The sequence below is a fragment of the Mauremys reevesii genome, linkage group 2 (genome assembly GCF_016161935.1).
Source record: "Mauremys reevesii isolate NIE-2019 linkage group 2, ASM1616193v1, whole genome shotgun sequence".
Taxonomy (NCBI): domain Eukaryota; kingdom Metazoa; phylum Chordata; order Testudines; family Geoemydidae; genus Mauremys; species Mauremys reevesii.
The window spans coordinates 16,477,742-16,500,029 of NC_052624.1; the positions used below are offsets into that span (position 1 = coordinate 16,477,742).

The 22,288-nt window shown below is 39.0% G+C and overlaps 1 protein-coding gene across 14 annotated transcripts in view; it reads right to left on the reverse strand.

The window, feature by feature from the left end:
* Positions 1 to 22,288, reverse strand: part of KMT2C (lysine methyltransferase 2C) — a 346,573-nt gene that overhangs the window by 114,466 nt on the left and 209,819 nt on the right. For all 14 annotated transcript variants that reach the window (XM_039527507.1, XM_039527506.1, XM_039527503.1 and 11 more), the window contains one exon: positions 15,065 to 15,804. In XM_039527507.1, the coding sequence (XP_039383441.1) occupies positions 15,065 to 15,804 (740 nt within the window). The remainder of the gene's footprint in view (positions 1 to 15,064; positions 15,805 to 22,288) is intronic.

A 22,288-nucleotide genomic window follows, 5' to 3' on the forward strand; every position in this document is an offset into this window, starting at 1 on the left:
TTAAAAAAAATAAAGCAAGCAACTAAAAGTTTCTGAAAAGCAAAGCACATGCAGGCATAGGCAATTTCCCCTAAATTTACTTAACTGCTAAACTAGTTCATATGGGGAAAATTTCAACCCGCCACTGAAATTTATGCAGATAAAATTTCAACCCTCAGTGAGGTTAAAAGGTCTGCAAAGCGACTTAAAAAAAACTACAAATGTGAGAAAAGAGGGTTGACTAACATAATCATGTCATAGACAGCAATCATAGCAACATAGTAAGTCTCTAAATTTTGGATCACCATGCCAAGAAGATACTATTTTGAGATCATAGATGGGTTTTGAGAGTACATTCCCTTTTATATCTCAAACCACATCTTTGAAGGAAGAAACGGCCTTGTATCACTTTTTAAATATAAAATTACTGATAATCAAAACAACATGTAGGCTGAGAAGCATGTAAGACAAAGAGATAAAAATAAAACTAAAACATGAAAAAAATGAAAAATAAATGTGAGCAGTTAACAAAATACCTCTGACCTGCAAGTATACCACAAACGTACAATTATAAAAGCTCACACCTATAAATCTTAACTCCATTTGTTTTACATTATAACAAACTATAATATCAAACAATCTCTAATATAATACAGGATATATAAAGCTGAATTTTAAAAAAAAATCATAGTTTTATTTTAATTTGTATTTATACAATGTCCAGCACAATGGGGTTCCAATGTGATTTGAGGTATTTGCTTGAACTCTGTGTAAGGACTTCAGGTTACTAATGATTTACTAAGATAATTTCATCCTAAACTTACAATTTAGCATGTCTAAAGAATAATAAATTATACTAATTTTACCATTTCTTTGGAATTAAGCAAAAACATAGTTAGGATTAAGATTAAAACGGTATAAGGAAAAATTAGTTAATTAAAAAAAAACAACCTACATTCAGCAATAATTTAGGCCCCTAATCCAGCTCATGAATAGTCCCAACTATTCACATACGTAGAATATCTCCATGCAGAAGTGTTTGCAGGATTGAGGCCTTAAAACATAGGCCTTTGTGACAATAAGCGTAAAGAAACATACACTGGCTTCACACATCACACATTTTTAAAATGAAATCTAAAACAATGTCAAGCAAAATAAAGTGATTTGGGATTCTTTTGAATCCAATAGTTCATTAAAACTTTTACTCGTGTCAGCATTAGTCTACATACAGAAATTGTAGCACTTTAACTTTACCAGTATAGTCAAAAGCAGTACAAGTCCCCTAGTGTGGACACAGACACATAGAATCATAGAACCGGAAGGAACCTCAAGAGGTCATCTAGTCCAGTCCCCTGAACTCAAGGCAGGACTAAGTATAAAAGTGCTTTATATGAGTACTGTATAGCTATTTCTGCATAGGACTGGGAATAACTTATACTGGTATAACTGCTTCCACTGTAGGGGTTATACTGGTATAACAATATTGGTTTTAAAAGGAGAAAAGCACACACTACCTGAAATATACTAGTACAAAAATTGTGTGTCGACCAGGCCTCAGTAAAAATAAATCCCTGTCACTTTGTCAATGGAAATGGAAAGACTACCAATGAAGTCAAATCTCTGTGTTGAAAATATTGTAGTTTTACTAATCAATATTTTTGTTGAATGATTATTATTATTTTTATCAATAACATTAATGTTCAGAATAACATTGTCAGAGATTATGTTAGCAGATCAGGAGCTACAGGAAATGGAAGACGTCAAGTCTTGACAACTATGCAGCCTTCTCTTTAACATCAAGGTAGATAGAACACTAGCTTCCAGTTTGGGTAAGAACAAGAGAATTTTGCAGAAAATTAAATTAAAAATCTTTCTGGCATTTTAGATTTGTTTTTCCCCTAAATAAATAAAGTTCATTATTTGTCAGGTATTTGTTCTTTACCCATAACAAAATAATGGACATATTCCGCATATCAAAGTTCTTCCCTCATCCTGTGTTTATAAGGGAGAGAACATACCACTTGAGGGCCACAATCCAAAGATCTAAAAACACATTACTCAAACTACTGTTAAAGACCTAAAACCATTAAGAGTCCTATTTGGAATATATTAAACAATTTTGCTGTAGAGAGAACACACTTCTCCAGAAATTAAATATTTCAAATTGATTTAAAATGTAATAGAAATTTAAATTTGAATATGAAATAACCATCTTTCAAAACAAAATGCATTATATATGATTATGAAACACATTGTTATAGTTTAAATTTCCAATCGAATCCAAGTTTTATTGTAGCTCAGAAACACATTTGAATTCTGTGTCAGATAAATTTAATTAAAAACACACCACTTCCACAATAGTATGAACAAATTAATTACATCAAAGAGATGCATTAATTATATTTTGGCTTTTAATTAATGCCCATTACAGCACAACATTGGAGAAAAAGTTCTATTCAGTTCACTTATATCAAAACCATGGTAATAATTATGTACTTTGACATAAACAGGAAGTTCTCATTCTCCATCATATTCTTGAGTCCTCAGAACTGAACAGCACAGCTGCAACTAAATTACAACAAAAGGAAACAGAACGTCAACAAAGGTCAGAAGGGCTTACTAAATCACCAGTGGCTGTGTTTAGCAACTGAGTGCCTCCTTTATGAAATATACTTTAATCAGAAATAAAGATGAACAAAACATAAGCTTTCATCTCATTTCAATATTTAATAAAATACCACATATGATCTTCTCAGATTGCAACTGTGTCATTTCTAGAGAGAAAAAAAAATATACCAGGACTCTGAAATAACTTGATAGTTATAAATCTAACTCTTCTTCTATTAAAAACAAGTCCCCTAATAACAATAAATACATCATAACAGCTTCTTCCCAGCCCCACATACCAACAAAAGTGCCCTCTCTCTAGGTTCTCACATCGACAATCATGATCATAGTATCTAAGCACTTCCATTGTGATTAAAAATGATTAAAAAGCCACAACACCACAACACCCAATAGGAAACATACAATGAATGTAATACAGTGTTTTGCTCTCTCAGTAGTATGGACAAAACAGAATCTGTTTGGGTCAAAATCGTTTTGGGGAAAGACTGTAAAAGTGGTTCCACTGGGATAGAGATCTCTTTAATACTATTAGAGAGAGAAAAACTAACGGGAATAGTGTCATAATGGGAGACTAATAATAAATGCTATTAATACTGGTAGAGCCCACTTATTGCTAGATGTGACAGATGACACTTTTCATTGTCAAATCATTACTGAACCAATAATGGGTGATTCAATTTCAAACTTGGTTTTGGTAAGGAGTGAGGACATCATAGAAGAGCTGATTGTAGGAATAACCTTGGAACAAGTAACCATGAGTTGATTCAGTTTAAATTAAATGGAAGGCTAATCAAAACCAGGTTATCAACTATGGTTTTTTTGGTTTCAAAAGGGCATTGTTTGGGAAATTAAGGGAATTAGTTAAAGTCGTCACTGGACTGAACAGCACACATCTTAAACATGGAGCAGGCTTGGAATTTCTTGAAATCAACTATACGAAAACTATCGCAATTTGCATCCCAAGCAAGGGTAAAAAACTGTAGGGAAAAGCTCCAGATGAATAGCCACCTTAAAGGCTGTTCATAGTAAGCAGAGAATCTAAAGGGAATGGAAAAACAGATTGATCATCAACGAAAGCTACATCCTGAAGACTAGAAAATGTAGGAATAAAAGTGAGACTTTCTAAAAGTCAACCTGAATTAGCTCTTGTGAAAAAAATAAACAAATTTTTTACTTATGTAAATAAAACGAGAGTAAGGAAGAATGAGGTTGGGTCACTATGCAGGGTGAATGAGGAAGAGTTTATAGATAGTCTAGGTATGACCCCAAAACTAAATGAATACTTTGCCTTGGTTTTCAATATGGAACATTGGCAAGAAATCAGGTTGGTTGATGGACATGAGTATATAGAAATGGAAATTTCCATATCTGAAGTGGTAGAAAACTCAAAGATCTTAATGTGCTCAGATTGGGGGACCAGATAATTTCCATCCCAGAATACTGAAAGAACTGGAACATTAGATTGCTAGTCTGGTAGCAAGGACTAACAAATCTTTCTATTCAGGAATACTACTGTATGACTGAAGAATAGCTAACCTTGTACCTACATTTAAAAAAGGGAAAATAAAGTCATTGGGGCAATTACAGACCCGTTAGTCTAACCTCAGTGGTATGTAAGATTTTCGAACAAATTGTGAAGGGCAAGAATAATTAAATTAATGGAGGTAAATGGAAAAAGGGATATAATGCTACATGTGTTTACCAAAGGCAGATTGTGTCAGACCAACCTGATTTCCTTCTTTGAGAAAATAACTGATTTTTTTAGATAAGGGAAGTGCAGAAGATCTAATAAACTTGAACTTCGGTAAATCATCTGACATGGTACCACACAGAAAATCATTAATTAAATTGGGGATTAGTACAAGAATGTAAAATGGATAAGGAATGATCTTATTTTGTATTTTTATTAATGTCCTTGGTACAAAAAGTAGGAGTGTGCTAATGAAATCTGCTCATGATAAAAAGTTGGGAGACTTCGTCAATACAGAACAGGATTGAAATATTATATAGGAAAATCTGGATGACCTTGAAGACTGGAGTAACATAAATGGAATTAAATTCAATAGTACAAAGTGTAAGGTCATGCATGAAGGGTCTAATAATAAGAATTTCTGCTACAAGCTGGGGGCTCATCAGTTGGAAGCAACAGAGAAGGAGAGAGACCTGGGTATGTGGGTCGATCACAGGGTAACAATGAGTCACCAAAATTATGCGGTTGCGAAAAAAGCAAATGTGATCCTAGGATGCATCAGGCGAGGCATTTCCAGTAGAGGTCCAGAAGTATTAATGCCATTGTACAAAGCATTGATAAGACCCCATCTGAAATGCTGTGTACGATTCTGGTCACCCATGTTCAAGAAAGATTAATTCAAACTGGAGCAGGTACGGAGAAGAACTACGAGAATGATCATGGGAATGGAGAGCCTCTCTTATGAGAGAAGACTGAAAGAGCTGGCTTGTTTAGCCTAGCAAAACGAAGGCTGAGAACGGATATAACTGCTCTTTATAAATACATGCAGGGGTTGGGGAGGGGGAAGGAACACCAGGGAGGGTGAAGCGCTATTTAAGCTGAAGTACAATGTTGGCACAAGAATGAATGGATATAAACTGGCCATGAACAAATTACGGCTGGAAACTAGAGGAAGGTTTCTATCCATCAGAGGAGTGAAGTTCTGGACAGTCTCCCAACAGTCACCCATGTTCAAAAGATTAATTCAAAACTGCAGGCAGGTGGAGAAGAACTACGAGAATGATCATGGGAATGCTTGTTTAGCCTAGCAAAACGAAGGCTGAGAACGGATATAACTGCTCTTTATAAATACATGCAGGGGTTGGGGAGGGGGAAGGAACACCAGGGAGGGTGAAGCGCTATTTAAGCTGAAGTACAATGTTGGCACAAGAATGAATGGATATAAACTGGCCATGAACAAATTACGGCTGGAAACTAGAGGAAGGTTTCTATCCATCAGAGGAGTGAAGTTCTGGACAGTCTCCCAACAGGAGTTGTGGGAACAAACAACTTAATTAGTTTTGAGAGAGATCTGGACAAATTTAAGAGTGGGTCCCACGGTTGCTTCTGATGGTGGTGGCAGGACTCAGCAACCCGGGGGGAGGGGGAGTCCCTTCCGGTTTAAATCTTATGTTCCCAATGCTGATGCTTTAGGGCTTCAGATGGTCAGGAAAGGATTCCCCCAAACATATTCTGTTTTTTTTTGTTTTTTTTTAAGTCTCCTTCCTAAAAATCCTCAGAGATGGCCACAGTTGGAGATAGGAAATTGACAGAGGGGTTCAGTGCTCTGAGGTGGCACCAAGCATTCTCGGTCTCTCACGTGCTTAGCTGTCCGGTTGCTGTTCACATGCTAAGAATCTAACTAATCACCATAGATGGGGTCAAGAAGGAATTTTCCTCAGGTCAGATTGGCAGTGACCTTGAGGGGTTTTCCCCTTTCCTCTGCAGCATGGAGTATGGGTCACTTGCCAGGATTAATTGGGTACATCTCCCTTAATCAATTCCCTGCCATTGTACGGGTCCTGAGCATTTGGACCATCTTAGCCCTCCTGTTCTCTGCATGTGGCACATAATAATTTAGTCTCATGTTGGCTGTAATACTTTGGTCTAATTTGGGTTGTTGAGTTTAGTGTAGGGTGTTGGTGGTGGTCTGTGGTTTTCAGGAGGTCAGACTAGATGACTTGGTGGTCTCTTTTGGCCTTAAACTCTGACTCTTGCAGAGCTTAGTTATCACATTACAAAATCACTGACAAATCACTAAAAATACCTTATGAAGTACAATATCTATTAGAAATGTGAGGTAGACCATAGATAGATTCTACTCAATGTCTGCCTGATGAAAAAAATGCACAATCGGTTGTGAGATTACTTTGTAGTTAAACATTTAATTAAACTAAAACAAAAAACAAAACCACCAAAAACCACACACCCAACTTGAAAGCCATAAATTACTGTGCCTAGCTACTTAGATAACCAGAGCAATTATTTCAATATCTTAATTTTAACTACATAGAGTACTTTGCACTAAAAACTTATACATGTACTACCATTAACACCCCCCCCACCACCACACACACAAATATTCCGTTTTCTATACTTTTCTATGCTACATTCTTTTTACAAGCTCTTTAAGAGGCTCTGTGTTTCAATAGAGTTAAAATACAGGATACCCTCTACTGGTATGTATGCACTGATTTCATATGAGGATTATGTTTCATAGATAATGACTAACGATCCATATCAATTTGTCAGGAGAATTTTTTTTTTTTGGGTAAAGAATATCCCCAATATCATCCAAGCCACAAACTTCCAGAGAAAATTTAGCCCTGAATCAGTTTGTGTGGATGGAAGTGTTTCTCTGAGCGTGTGTTTTCATTACTACTGGGTTCAGGGAAACAGGACTTTATGTACATACTTTATAAACAAACAGGACTGCATCCAAGAAATATTCAATTCTATCATAATTTTCTCCTTCTAACGGAAACAATCCAGAAAGGCCCCAAATATTGGCTAGCCCCTCTTTGGCCCAAGCAGCAACAGTATTATTGCCATAAATGTACATTTAAATGCACCCATCAATTAATTATTTGAATGTTTATTGTACTAACTAATCTCGGATGTCCGTTTTTAGTACTTTTAGAATAAGGATGCAGATATATCATACATCTCTTACAACGTGGTGTTTGTGCCACGTTACTAAGACTCCATTCCAGAAGCAAAGCACTTAGGCCCCAATTCAGTAAAGCATTTAAGCATGTGCTTAACTTTAAGCATGAGTAGTCCCACTGACCTCAACATTAACAAGTTAAATCATATGTTTAACTTTGCTGGATCAGAGCCTAGGCAAATAAGGAAAATACTGTAGGGTATTACAAACACTATCTACTATGGAGGGAGGAATGATGTGTCTGAGACACTGAAGGATTTTTTTCTGGAATGTATATGCCATAAGAGAGTACAGTAACTCCTCACTTAAAGTCATCCCAGTTAACATTGTTTCGTTGTTACATTGCTGATCAATTAGGGAACATGCTCGTTTAAAGTTGTGTAATGCTCCCTTCTAATGTCATTTGGCAGCCGCCTGCTTTGTCTCCTGCTTGCAGGAAGAGCAGCCCGTTGCAGCTAGCTGGTGGGGGCTTGGAACTAGGGTGGACCGGCAGCCCCCTATCGGCTCCCTGCTCCCCTAAGTTCCCTGTGCAGCAGCTGCCTGCAGTTCAGCTGTGTCCCTCCCCCAACTGCCATGTGCTGCTCCTGCCCTCTATCTTGGAGCTGCTCCCCAAGACTCCTGCTTGCTGTGCCAGGGGGCGGGGGGAGGGAAGGAAGAGGGGAGCTAATGTCAGAGCGTCCCCCTGCTCCTGCACCCCGCTTACTCTATCTTCCATAGAGCAGGGCTCAGGACAGAGGGAGTTTGTAGCAGCTGCGGTCTCAGCAAGCTGATCTAATTAACAAGGCAGCGTGGTTAAGGGAAATGCACATATCTCCCTCCATTCCTGCTGCCTTGCAGGGTGAGAGAGTTAACCCTTAAGGGCTCAGCCAATTGCTAGTTCATCATTTAGCAGTAAGGGAAATATCCCACCCTCTGACTCCTCCACCTCAACCAAGCTTCACAATCATCATCACTGTGTACCAGTATTAAAGTGTTTGTTATATATATATATATATATATAATATACAGAGAGAGAGAGAGTATATGTCTTTTGTCTGGTGAAAAAAATGTCCCTGGAACCTAACCCCCTCATTTACATTAGTTCTTATGGGGAAATTGGATTCACTTAACATCGTTTCTCTTAAAGTCTCATTTTTCAGGAACATAACTATAACGTTAAGTGAGGAGTTACTGTACATGTGAATGTTTCTCTCTGTCCAGAAGTGGGCATTGTACTTGGAGGAGTGTTTGGGTAGCCCATATACAATAAGTGGGGGGCAGATCTGTCAATCTATATTCAGCATGCAATAATGGGTTAATAGTTTATGTTGGAAACGCAGAAATCTTATGGTCAATTTGCTATATGGTGGTTGGGTGTAAAAGGATTAATTGTGCACAGTTGTGGACTAGGTAGTCAGAATTTTGGTTGTTTGTGAAACCTTAATTATGCATTCTTAGGCTTTCATTTAGTATAAATATTCTAGTAAATTTTCTTTCTGAAGAAATTGACAAGGTAAGGTTACACTTACAAAGGCTTAGTTGGAGAATGTGCTTTTAAAAACTGAGAAGTGCTGTTTCTGTTTCTTCCCAATACTATTTTAAGTTTTCTCTTGCAAAAGTTAGAAAAGAATATAGAAATATTTTATTACCTTGCACATTCACATGTAAACTGAAGACCTCATTTGTAGGCAAAATATCTCTTTTAGAAAAATTGTTCTCCTTTGTAACAGAGAACAATTGAGGCAGTTTACCTATTTGTGTATATGCCAAACAAGTATCCGGAAGTTTGAAACAGTGCTGTGTTTTAGTGTGGTTATAATTATAAATACATTAAATAAATGAACAAATAAAATACACTGAGAAGCCACATACATGAGTACAGATGGCAGTAGAAAGGAGATATGCTGAGAGCCTAATCCACCATATCTTGTGAACAGTAGGTATCTTAGGGTGAAATCCTGGCCCTAATGGAATCACTAGCAAAAAACCCACTGACTTCAATGGGGCCAGAATGTCACTCAGTTACCATTTCTGCTAGTACGGAGCTTAAAAGCTCCATGAAGCAGATGTTTCACTGGCATCCCTGCTCCTGCAGAACTTAGAATTTCCTCAACCGGTGTCTCAACTACTGTGAAACGTCTGAATTTCCTCTCTGAAGAGCTATGGGGAGCTCTCTTTGTTCCTCAAAGAGTCTACAGACTGCCAGCTTCCCGGTAAAGAAATAAATGGTGGACCACAGGCCCCTTACTGCCTGCCTGTTCTCCCACATCGGGGCTGCTGAACCTCTCATCACTCCATAGCCATCTGCGGGTGGAGGACGTGGAGGTGGTTGCAAGTCAGGACAACCTGCAACAAAAGCTAAGAACAATAACCTTGACATTAGGGCATGACTACCCACAGAGGCAGCTGGTGATGACAGCCTGATATTTTTGCAGTCTTTCAGGAAATCCCAGGATACATGAGAAGGAAAAACATAGATATAGGTCTAGGGCAGCGTAGACCTCCCAAGCATAGTTTCCAATACTCAGAACACTCTTTCCTGACAGAGTCTATCCTCTAATGTTTTGTTTGTTTGTTTTGGGGGATATTTTAAAATATTTGACTGTCTAACTATGATTTGGACTCCTGGCCTTCCTACACTAAAGAATTCCCATTGTGTGTGGGGGGCAGGGTGGGGGAAGAGGTGTGGTGTACATACGCATGCCTAGAAGAATGAGCATGTCTATTGCTTAGTCTTTTCTGCATAGATCTGCCAGGTTCCACTCAGGAAGGTGAGCCAGGGAACCCAGTGCTGGAGATTATCCACCCTACTGGACTCCACGGAGGTGAGAAGGGACACCTGGTGCTGGGGATTATCCAACCCTACTGCATTCCACAAAGGTGATCTGGGGAAACAGCACTGATTTTATTATTCATTTATTTCACCTTTAGAAATTTGAGCCCAGTTTCACTTCCCCTCTGAAGCAGGATAATGGGGGACAGAAATTGTGAAGAAAATATTTCAAGTGGCTACCAATCCCCTTGTCCTCCTTGAGGCTAACCTTCCCTACATGAGTCCGGCTGGGTCTCAAGAAGGGATTTGCAATTACCCCTCTCTATTGCATGAGATCCACATGGAAAGATCTGTGTTTGAAAGAAGGGAAGGGGGCTAGGCCTGAAGACCCTTTGCTGGACTCTCTGGGGTTGACAGAGACTGTGCTGTGTCCTGTGCCCTCCATCTGTGGGATGTGGCTGAGCTCTGCACAGAGGTGTGGCTGCTGGTGTGGGCTATAGAGACTCAGGGTTGATCTTCCTTCTGGCTTCACTACCGTTATGGAGCTGTGGCTGCTTGCCCCAGAGCCAGTTCTTTTCCAATCCTTTCTGCCCCCTTTCCTGCTGTGGAAAGGGCCCAACGCAACTTCCCCCAGCAGAGCCTGTAACTCCAATCCTGCCTGATTCCTTTCTTGCTCAGAGGAGAGGGTAAGAGCCTCCAATCAAACTGCACTATGAAGGGAACTGCACTCACCCTAAAGAGCCAGTCTAATTCCCCAAAGAAACACTCACTAAGGGGTGAAGCAGGAGGCACAGAGCCTTCCACTTGCCTCTGGCTTTTTCAGTCCAGCTCTCTCCCAGAAGCCTGCAGGGACACCAGCCATTGCAAATGCCTCAGAAGGGATGCAGAGCTGAGAGGACAGCTCCTCACGAGGCAAATGCAGCCCCTGGGACATGACTGCGGATTAGATGGACACATTATTAAGCCAAATTGTTAGCGAGCCATTTGATATACGGTCTTGAATTTCCCTCAGAAAAGTTTTGCAGCAAGGAGACCTGGCTGAGCCACCAGGGAGGCAGAAAAAACTGGCAGGAGCTTCAAAGAGCAGAGCATTCTCCTGCTGCCAGTGACTGACAGGTCTGGTTCTGCTCCCACAGTGCAAACAGGCTTACGTGTTCATTGTAACAGGTTTGTGGAAATTATCATGCAGAAGTGACATATCTGTAATTTTTCAAATTAATTTCCAATGAACACCTTGTACAATTACCCTCAAGCTTCGCCACAATCATTCTCCTTTGGCAGAACACAATTTGTGAAATTATACACAGAATACTTTAATTTCTCTGAAGTTAGGAAAGGAATTGTATCCAAATGAGGATTATGAACCAGAAAAACTAGTTACAATTTTAACTACGGAGTTGCTCCTGTCATTCTGTAATATGTGAATCAACTTTCAAAAACAAACTGAGTATTTGTCGGCAGAGAAAGAAGAAGACAGTGTGAATGTCTCATCTACTAAAAATTAGAAAAGTAGATATTTATATTCATCCTAGTTTGAAAGAAAAATGAGACCTCTATATTTAATATCCAATTTTTAAAAAGTGAGTATGATAAAACACAAGAGGATAAAAATACTGTGTGTGTTCTCAGGTACTAATGAAATATCTTCACAGGAGGTTAATTATTCTCATCCACAATTACTGATTTACCACAAGTACAAGATTTTTATAACAACGTTGACTCAAGGCAAATTGTATCAATGCAATTCTAGATGATACCCATGAGTACAAAGTTTAACACATGACTTACCCAGCTGGGATTTTTCTGTTTGCTTATACATTACTCAAAAGGGAAATTGTTTACCAGTAATTGGACTTTTCTAAAGCTAGTATCCTCTACAGACCCACGTTCAAAAGATCTCAGTCCCTTAGCAAAGGAACAGACTAGGAAGTTAATACTGTAAAATTGAGAACCTTCATTGGAAAGAATTATTGCATTGTCTCAGGGATATGTATATATATTTGTACATACAGTACATGCCTTAGTATATAATGATCTACAATAATCTAAGAGTATAAAAGAATAAACACAGAATCACTAATCTCTGAGAAGTAGAAGTGTGGTTCCAATGGTGAAACTGTATTTAGAAAACATCAATTACAGAAAAGCAAACTCCTTTTCTCAAAAGATAAGTATCCTCTACAGATATATAGGTCTCTTAATTAATACACTCAAGTCAAAACTGTAGCAATATAATAGGAACAAAATTAAGAAACAATCAACTAAGAGCATAAAAACATAAGATGATCCAGTTGTAACAAAACTAGTATAATAAATGAGAGAAAAGCCTGGTTTCCTTTTAAATTAATACTTTGATTAAGTATCCTGAGATTCATTCTTACTTTTTGTTCAGTCCTTCCTCAGGCAAATTTCCACTGACTTCAATGGAAGTTTGACAGAGTTAGGACAGAAAAACAAATGAGTAACAACTGAGGAGTTTAGGATTTGGACCAAAACCTTTGCAGATGCTTTTCTTACAATGAAATTGCTACTGGAATGACGGACGTTCCAACTTAGCATATTAATGGCATGATTCAAAGTCCACTGAAGTCAATGGGAGTCTTTTCACTGACTTCAATAAACCTTAGATCAGCCGTTAGTCCTTAAGTGGAAAATTATTTTTTCCCCAAATTGGGCAAAGTAAAAAACTGAGAAATAAACAAACTCTAAATGAGTTGTGTGCTATGTGACCAGTGTATTTTTCTTAACAATGGGAGTCATTTAACCACTGGAAATGGTTATCCAGACAAATCCATATTTCTGCACACTCAAATAACTATACATGTACTATTTCAAATGTTAGATATTAAAACATTAACTACATGTGTTTAATATGACTATTCGATCCATTATGACCACTCCTCAGAATATTAATACATCCTAATATCATGAAGAAGTGCCTCAAGATGCATATTTCAAAGAAATGCACTTGTGACTCTTTTTTCTTTTTTAATTAACATGGAAATTAAATGCTAAAATTATATTATGACAATATTATGACTGGGATTTTGTTTGCTCTAGCCATAAAATTCAATGTTATGGTTCCCACAGCAGTTGTAACTTGGCCATATTACACGCACTGTATATATTAAGATGTTCATGTCAATAGTAAAGGAAGTGAGCAGTATGTGCAACATAACTCAGTGCTTTTTGTTGATTTTTTTAAAAAAATGTACAATTATTTTCCTTCACCACTTATGTGTATTATTACTGAATTAAACCTGGGAAGAAATAAGAAACTTTTCATGTGATTTTAGAAGAATCTCACAGATCATGGGGGCAGTAGCATAAGTAACATTTAGTTTGCTGATGTCCAAAATAAAGAAGAATCCACCCTTTGGCATTTTCTCCCCCCCTACTTTCCCCATCAGACACACAAAAATGCATTTTAAGGGCATTTTAAACTACACTAGAAAAAAATCTGTATTACAAACTAAGTAAACTTTAATGGAAAATGCATTTGATTTTCAAGACATTTAAGTATAGAAACAAATGTCATATTCTAAAATATGTGACAATGCTCATTTAAGTACTATAAGGAGATACTAAAGCAGGGGCAAGTACAGTTTCTTCTAGTAGATTAGCTGCAAATTTCAGATTTACTGCATATTTCCAGCCAATTTCACTATGTTTACATACAGTGAAAGCCACTGAGAAATGCACCAAACCCCAGCTGGTTGAATGATCTTGTATGCAATTTGCTGCATTTACTGTAGAGGATTACATTAGTCTTGGATTCTTAATCCTTGGAGAACACTTTCTCACCTCTCAAAAAATATCAGGCTTTGCTTTGTGCTTGTGAATAGTCTTAAATAAGGACACGTCTACACTACAAACTTGCATTGGCGCTGCTGCACCAATACAGCTGCGATGCTGTAGCACTCCCAGGGAAGACGCTCTAGGCTGATGGGAGAAGCTCTCCCGCTGAGATAGCACTGTCTACATGGAGGGTTATGGTCAGTATACCTACGTCACTTCGGAATGTGTGGATTTTTCAAGCTCCTGAGCAATGTCGTTATACCAAAGTATGTACGTAGTGTAGACCTGGCCTAAATCAGTAATATGGAAAGTATCATATAGATTTTACAATTCTTTCCTTTACAAAAAGTGAAATTATGAGCCTATGATGTTCAGAAGCAAAAAATGAAATTTTGTGATCTTGACTAATGAAGTACTAATTTAACTAGTCACAGTAAAATATTTCTTGTGAAAAATTTGCAATGGCAAAATAAATGTGAAAGATGCGTAAACAATTTGTTTTCAAACTATATCTTTAGTGTGTATTATAGATGATGCAGTAAGCTATTTACTTTTCAGGACTATGATCAAATCTAACCCAAATCACAATTGCAATGACTTGTACCAGATAGTTCCTAATAGATACCTGCCAACATAACAAAATTATCAGACCATTTGCCATAATCACAAATTTCCGCCCAGGGAAAATCTCCCAGCACAAGGACAGCAGAGTTGCTCCAGGTTCATCTATAAAGGTAGGTGAAAAAGTTTTACCACATCCTGCCGACAAATACAATATACAAATCAAGATGGAAATATATGCAGATTGATATGAAAGAGTGAGAAATAAGCTTACACAACAAAAACTATGACATTATGGATAATATCACTTCTGGGATGTACCTTGAATATTGCATTTGAGGATCATATAAGATTTCTAGTTTGCTCTAGTGCTCAAAGGATAATCCAAAAGTAAGAAATTTCCCATTAGAGAACTTCACCATGTCTTATCTTCAATTATTCAACCTGTAGTTACCCAGAGTTTTTCAAAGCAAATGTGTTTAAAATAATGGATTGTTAACAATAAACTATATGCCCAATTTATACTGTGAGATAAACACAATGTATATTTTCCAGGATAGATCAAATTGTTTTTCATAAACCCAAACTTGATACTTCTTTCAAAAACACAGTATATTGAAAGTTAACAATGATTTGTCTACCAGCTTCAATACTAAAACAATATGCTTACCTGTCTTGATCTTGGCCTCCCAGGAGAAAACTTTCGTTTGGTGATAGCTGGCTTTCCCATGCCGATTTTTGGAGTGACAGATATATAAGTTGCTGGGAGAACATTTCCGGCAGAGGAACTCTGTGGTGGAGTCTGACTGTGCAGCATGTCATGTGCAGAATGCAAGTCTAATGAAACTACTGGTGAGGAACACACACTTCTCTTGTTTATATCAACTGATGATGAAAATGAAGAATATGTCTCAGTCGGTGACTTTACAGGTTTGTCTCCTGATAGTGAACTGTTTGCACAACTTTCATTTGCAGGAGTGGTTTCCACTTTCAACAGAAAAGTTGGTGTTTCAGAGCTTTCATGGGTTTCTTTCTTTTCTATGTCTTCTTGCACTCTTACTGTCTCCAATTGTTCTTCTATCTTAAAAGAAACCTCCTCTTTATTCACAGATCCTAAAGTTTCTGGTGGCGTAGTTGTGGCCTCAGGTGCAGAAAGGGGAGTCTGAGTTTCCTCTGTGGATACTTTTGATACCTCAACATCTTGTGACAGTTGTTGCTCTTCTGCTTGTTTGTCTGACTCCAGCTGTGTTACAGCTTGAATGCTTTCTGTCACTTCCATCATGTGCTTAGTTTGACTGTCATCGGATGCTGGTGTCCTTTTAGGAGATGTTTCCATTTTAGCTGTACCAAGTTGATCAGAAACTCCTGCTTCCAGTTCAACAGTCTTTTCATCCTGTGATACGTCTGTAACTAAGTAAGAGCATATTGTTAGAGACTCATACGAAAGCATCAATAGTAGAAAAGGTTTATATTTAAAAAAAGAAAAGTGGGAGATATTTCAACATTAAAACATACATTTATCTTCCAGAGAAACAATACAGCAGATGGAACCTAGGTTTAAATATGAAGGTGCAAGCAAGCAGAATGTTCTTAGGCCTGGACGACATAGTTTTAACCACATGTCTATGTCTGTTACGGGTGTGGAAAAAAAATCGCACATCAACAGACATAAGTATGCCAAGCAAAAGCTTTGGGTAGATACAGTTATACTGGCAAACAAGCTACACCAACAAAAGGACTCTGTTTCATTTTGTGACCTGGCATATACTATACTGACAAAAAAACCCTCATTTGCTGTTCTGAGCTATACTCCCAAATCCTTCCTAGTGTAGGCAAGCCGTCGTGGAAGACTTTTCACTGTGAAACTTGCTCCCACCCAGAGATCAGGTTTGACCAAGTCTTGAGATTCTGGAGGAACAGGTGCTGCAATGTGCTCCTGGATCAAACTACCTAACCCCATAGACAAGATACTTTAAAATAATAAATATTAGTATGTGAGATGATGGGAAGTGGACTATTTCTCCTGAAAGGCTGCAGATGTAGCTTCCTCCATCTTCCCCTTTCCTCTCCTCATGGGAGCTCATCTTCCCTCCTGGGTTTGGGAGGAAATAGCTGGGAAGGGGGAGTATTCTAGTTGATTGGCTGGTCTGAGCGGTGCAGAAACCCACTGACAGCGAAGGGGAGGGCATTCTAAATTCTTTCCCCTTGGCTGGGATGCCATTATTCACCCAGAACATGTTACCATGCTGCCAGAAAGTGTTTCTGACATCACAAATGCTGTCAGAATTACAGTAAAATGTTTAATATGATATTTCATTACATCAAACCATACCAAATGTTTTATGTATCTAATCCACACAACTCAAAATACAACCTAGAAAAATTAAAAGTGTTTGCTTGTACACATACAAATAATCCAGAAATTGGAAATCATGGAAAAATTAAAGCCAGAAAAAGTAAATGACTGTTTAATAGGGTATTTACTCTCTATATAAAATCTTTTACATATATAAAATCTTTTTTTTTTGCTTTAGTGTGTCTGTGGTGCTTAAATCTAAACATGTACAGAAGTAGTGCAGACGGTCCATCTTCCTAAAGAACAGGAGGGAAGGAGAGAAACAGTTTATAATGTAGTTAAAGTAATGTATTAGCTTTGAGCTATGTAAAGTGAAAAATATGTTCAAAATATCACAATATTCACTGCCATAACTCATTTTAGATTTCAATATTCAGTAAGTGGATTAACAACATGGATTTAATACAAAGCTTCAGAACTTAAAGACCCAGCATAGCACAAATCACTCACATGATAAATCAGAATAGTATATATTTTCAAAAAATTGACCACAGCTAAATTTTCCAGTAGGTAATTCCTTAGAAACTAGAGTTTTCCTTCTGAAAAACACCTTTGACAGTTTCATAACCACACAGTGTTCTCCACAAAAATCTTAAAAAAACAAAATATCCATAAATTAAACAATCTCAGATGGTGTAAACTGCCCAGCTGGACAAAAAACTCTCCCAACCATGTACAACCAACAAAGCTCCCCATAGTTCATCACTTAGGATCAGCAAGAAAGTGTGATTTCAAGTTATGGTATGCAAAGGTAGCAAAAAGAAAACTATTCTTGTCCAGTGTATGTGTGAGCCTGAGCCATACATTTCTGAAGAATTAAAACCTATATTTTTTTTATAAAGTCAGTCAGCCAAATCAACATAGTTTCCTTGTTTTTGCAATAGCATCACATTAAATGCTCATGTTTGTAATGTATTATCACCAGTGGGATTCCTTGCCTCAAACCAGCTTTCTCCCATGTGGCATTTCTCATCAGTATTATCTCCATATAAGTTGAATATCATCCCAATGGAATTTGCCCAATTTTCTAAATTCTCAAGGTCCTATTGCAGTTTCACTTGATCTTCTACTATGTTTGCAATCCTTTTTAAATTGGTATCACCATCAAATTTGATTATTTAATCTTCCAGGTAATCTGTGAAGCTATTAAATAGCACTAATACCAAAAGAAGCTCACTTGACACCTCAGCTGCTTTTGATTATGCTCTGATTATTTCCACTTCTGGTTAAACAAACAGTTTTGTGTTCATATTACCAAAAATCTTCACAACTTTTACATTGGATCATTTAGACCAATAACAAAAATGGTTCAGTCAATTCACTTTATCCACAACAATTAACATTTTATTTAATGATAGAACAAACATAATTTTTGTCTGGCTTTTCATTAAAAACAAAACACCACAAATACCTTCCTTCTCCACAAATCTATGAGTCTTCCTACACATCAAATTGTCATCTAAATATTTCCTGTATTGTTTATTTTAATAGGTTACCTAACTGTGATTTATCCAAACAGTTCAATATATTTACGTTTTGAAAACACTTTGTGCACTCCTCTTGTGCTTCCTGTGATCTTACCAATGAATTCAAACGATCAGCTATATATTTTGCTATTTGTTTCAGGATCTTGGATACAACTCTTCAAGTCCTGCTGATTTAAAAGCCAACCAATAGTCTCTCAGCTCCTTTGAATCTATCATTAGAGAAGACTTATCCAAATCATCTATGCCATCCAATATTCCACTCTGATATTAGTATTAACATGAGGGGCAAAGTACTGCATACACTAAATAACTCAGACATCATACAAGGACATTCCAAATGCTAGGCTACGATTACTCTGGTTTTACTCTTTTTCTTGGTGAATTTTTAAAAGTCTCCTAGAAAAGTATATTATTTAACTCTCCTAGAAAAGTATACTATTTTTGTCTTTTACTTCTGAAAGATTTGACTGTTCAGTAATCTTATCCAATGACTTCCCTGATTTCCCCACTTTTGTACAGAATTTGTTTTAAGTCATTTAATTCAGGTCTTTGCATATATCATCATGTAATCAAATATGTCTTCTCTACTCATGTATTGCACAAAGACAACTCACCTAGTCTTTTCTTCTAAGAAAGATGCTGGTGCTGTTACACTCAAAATTGATGGCATTAACATCTTTGCCAACAATCAATCTATTTAGGCTAGCAATGGTAACAAGAATAGGAGTAGGATCAAAGGTTCCTGATATTTGAAACGTAGTTAAGATCACACAGTTCAAGACTTAAACAAGTGTTTCTGAAGTTTAAGGCAGCATCATCGACCAGCAGGGTGGCACAGACGCAGACATCAAAGCAAGGATTGGTAAGGCAAGAGCAGCCTTCCTACAGCTCAAGAACATCTGGAGCTCCAGAGAGCTGTCTTTGGCAATAAAGATTTGACTGTTTAATTCCAACGTGAAACCAGTCCTACTGTATGGAGCTGAAACCTGGAGGACAACTAAAACAACCACTAGGAAGATCCAGACCTTCATTAATAGCTGCCTTAGAAGGATTCTTCAGATCCGCTGGCCAGACACCATCAGTAACATCCACCTCTTGGAGAGGACTCGTCAACCTCCAGCAGAGGAAGAAATTAGAAGAAGAAGGTGGGGCTGGATAGGACACACACTACGCAAGCAGCCAACCAATATCACCAGACAGGCATAGCGGTGGAACCCCCAAGGCAAGCGGAAAAGAGGCCGTCCAAGAAACCCCTGGCGACGCGACCTTCAGGCTGATTGCACAAAAATGGGCTATACCTGGAACCAGTTAGAGCAAATGGCCCAGGATAGAGGACTCTGGAGATCTGTTGTTGGCGGCCCATACCCCGACTGGGGTGACGGGCATGAATGAATGAATGAATGGCATGAAGAGTACATGTATAAAGTTGTAGATGATACAAAGCTGGGTGGGTTTTCAAGTGCTTTGGAGGATAGGATTAAAATTCAAAATGATCTGGACAAACTGGAGAAATGGTCTGAAGTAAATAGGATGAAAATCAATAAGGACAAATGCAAAGTACTCCACTGAGGAAGGAACAATCAACTGCACACAAACAAAATGGGAAATGTCTGCCTATGAAGGAGTACTGTGGAAAGGATCTGGAGGTCACAAGCTAAATGTGAGTCTAGAGTGTAACATGTTGCAAAAAAAGCAAACATAATTTTGGGATGTATTAGCAGGAGTGTTGTAAGCAAGGCATGGGAAGTAGTTCTTCCACCTACTCCATGCTGATTAGGCCTCAACTGGAGTATTGTGTCCAGTTCTGGGTGCCACATTTCAGAAAAGATGTGGACAAACTGAAGAAAGTCCAGAGGAGAACAACAAAAATGACTAAAGGGCTAGAAAACATGACCTATGAGAAAGGCTGTGAGTCTTTCACGGAGGTCACGGATTCAGTGACTTTCTGGGACCTCCGTGAATTCCGCAGCTGCAGCGGCTGGTGCGGATGACCCGAGGGACGCCCGAGCAGCAGGGGTGGCCCTGATGCCAGCCACACTGGCCGCCTCTCCGACAGCCCCAGGCAACTGTCGGAGCAGTGATCTGGGAGGAGCAGCAGTGCCCTAGGTCACCTCCTGGACCTGGAGGAGCAGTGGCAGGGCCCCGGGTCGCCTCCGCCTGGAGGAGCAGTGGCAGGGCCCCAGGCAACCCCCGCCTGGAGGTGCGGTGGTGACAGCAGCAGGGCCCCGGGCTGCAACCCCCCAGGAGGAGCAGCAGCAGTGGGGCCCTGGGCTGCCCACCCCCAGAAGCAGCAGTGGCAGCAGGGCCCCCGGCTGCACCCCACTGCCAGCAGCATCCGCTGGAGCGCACACACACCCCCGTCAGCACCTAAGTTTTAGTTAGGGATATTTTTAGTAAAAGTCATGGACAGGTCACTGGCTGTGACTTTTTGGTTATTGCCCGTGACCTGTCCATGACTTTTACTAAAAATATCTGTGACTAAACTGTAGCCTTACCTATGAAGTAAGATTGAAAAAATTGGTTTAGTCTGGAGAAGAGAAGACTGAAGGGGGACATGACAACAGTTTTCAAGTAGGTAAAAGGTTGTTGCAAGGAGGAAGGTGAAAAAAAATTTCTTGTTAACCTCTGAGTTTAGGACAAGTAGCAATGGTCTTAAATTGTAGCAAGGAAGGTTTAGAGTGGACATTAGGAAAAGCTTCCTAACTGTCAGGATAGTTAAGCACTGGAACAAATTGTCTAGGGAGGTTGCAGAATCTCCTTCATGGAAGGTTTTTAAGAACAGGTTAGACCAACACCTTTCAGGAGTGGTCTAGTTATTACTTAGTCCTGCCTTGAGTGCAGAGGACTGGACTAGATAACATATTGAGGCTCCTTCCAGTCCTACACTTTTCTGATTTGATGATTTTTCACATAAATAATTTGCCAAGTTCATTGATTACATTATTCAATGAAGAAAATTCAGCTAGCCTACCCAAGAGTGCTGGAACAAAATGTCACATACAGAGAGCTTGATGGCTTAGGCCAGGGGTGGCCAACCTGAGCCTGAGAAGGAGCCAGAATTTACCAATGTACATTGCCAAAGAGCCATAGTAATAAGTCAGCAGCCCCCATCAACTCCCTTCACCCCCCGCCGCTCCCAGAGCCTCCCGCCCACTGGCAGCCCGGCTGATCAGTGCCTCCTCCTCCCTCCCGATCAGCTGTTTTGTGGCATGCAGGAGGTGGGGGAGGAGAGGGAGGAGCGAGGGCACAGCAGGCTCAGGGGAGGGGGCGGAAAGGGGTTGAGTGGGGGCAAGGCCTGTATCAGAGCCAGGGGTTGAGCAGTGAGCGCCCCCTCCCCCCCCCGGCACATTGGAAAGTTGGCACCTGTAACTCCAGCCCTGGAGTAGGTGCTTATACAAGGAGCTGCATATTAAACTTCTGAAGAGCCCCATGTGGCTCTGGAGTCACAGGTTGGCCACCTCTGGTTTGAGCTTTGAATACTTCTGAATTAATGGATGATCAAACACCTAATATTGAAGACAACAGTCTTTCTGATTAGAAGCCATCCTACATTTTGGCTAATGCTTTGTAATGCCTTAAATGACTTTTTTTTCCTATTTCTTAGGAAACCTTAAACAAATAACTCCATCCACTAACCAACAGTTACAGCCTTATTATAGACACTGAAGGTGTCAGGTGCTCTAAAATGCTACTAAAAATACAACCACTGAAAGGTGCATAGCTATTGTATAAACTTAAGGGTATGAACTATGAACTTGATACTTAATCCTTGACCTGCTTTACAGTTAAAATTTAGGCTCACATAGCTGTGTCACTCTGCAGTGTGAAAAATCCAAACCCATTAGGGATGTAGCTATGCCTACCTGACCCCAGTGTAGATGTAGCAAAGTTGACAGTGAATGCTTCCCACTCTAGCTACTATCACTCAGATAGGTGGTGTTCCTACACCAATGGAAAAACCCCTTTTGTTGGTGTATGCTGCACTATGGGGTTATGCTGGCATCACTACGGCACTGTGGCAATGCCAGTGTAGTCCCCTTAGTGTAGACAT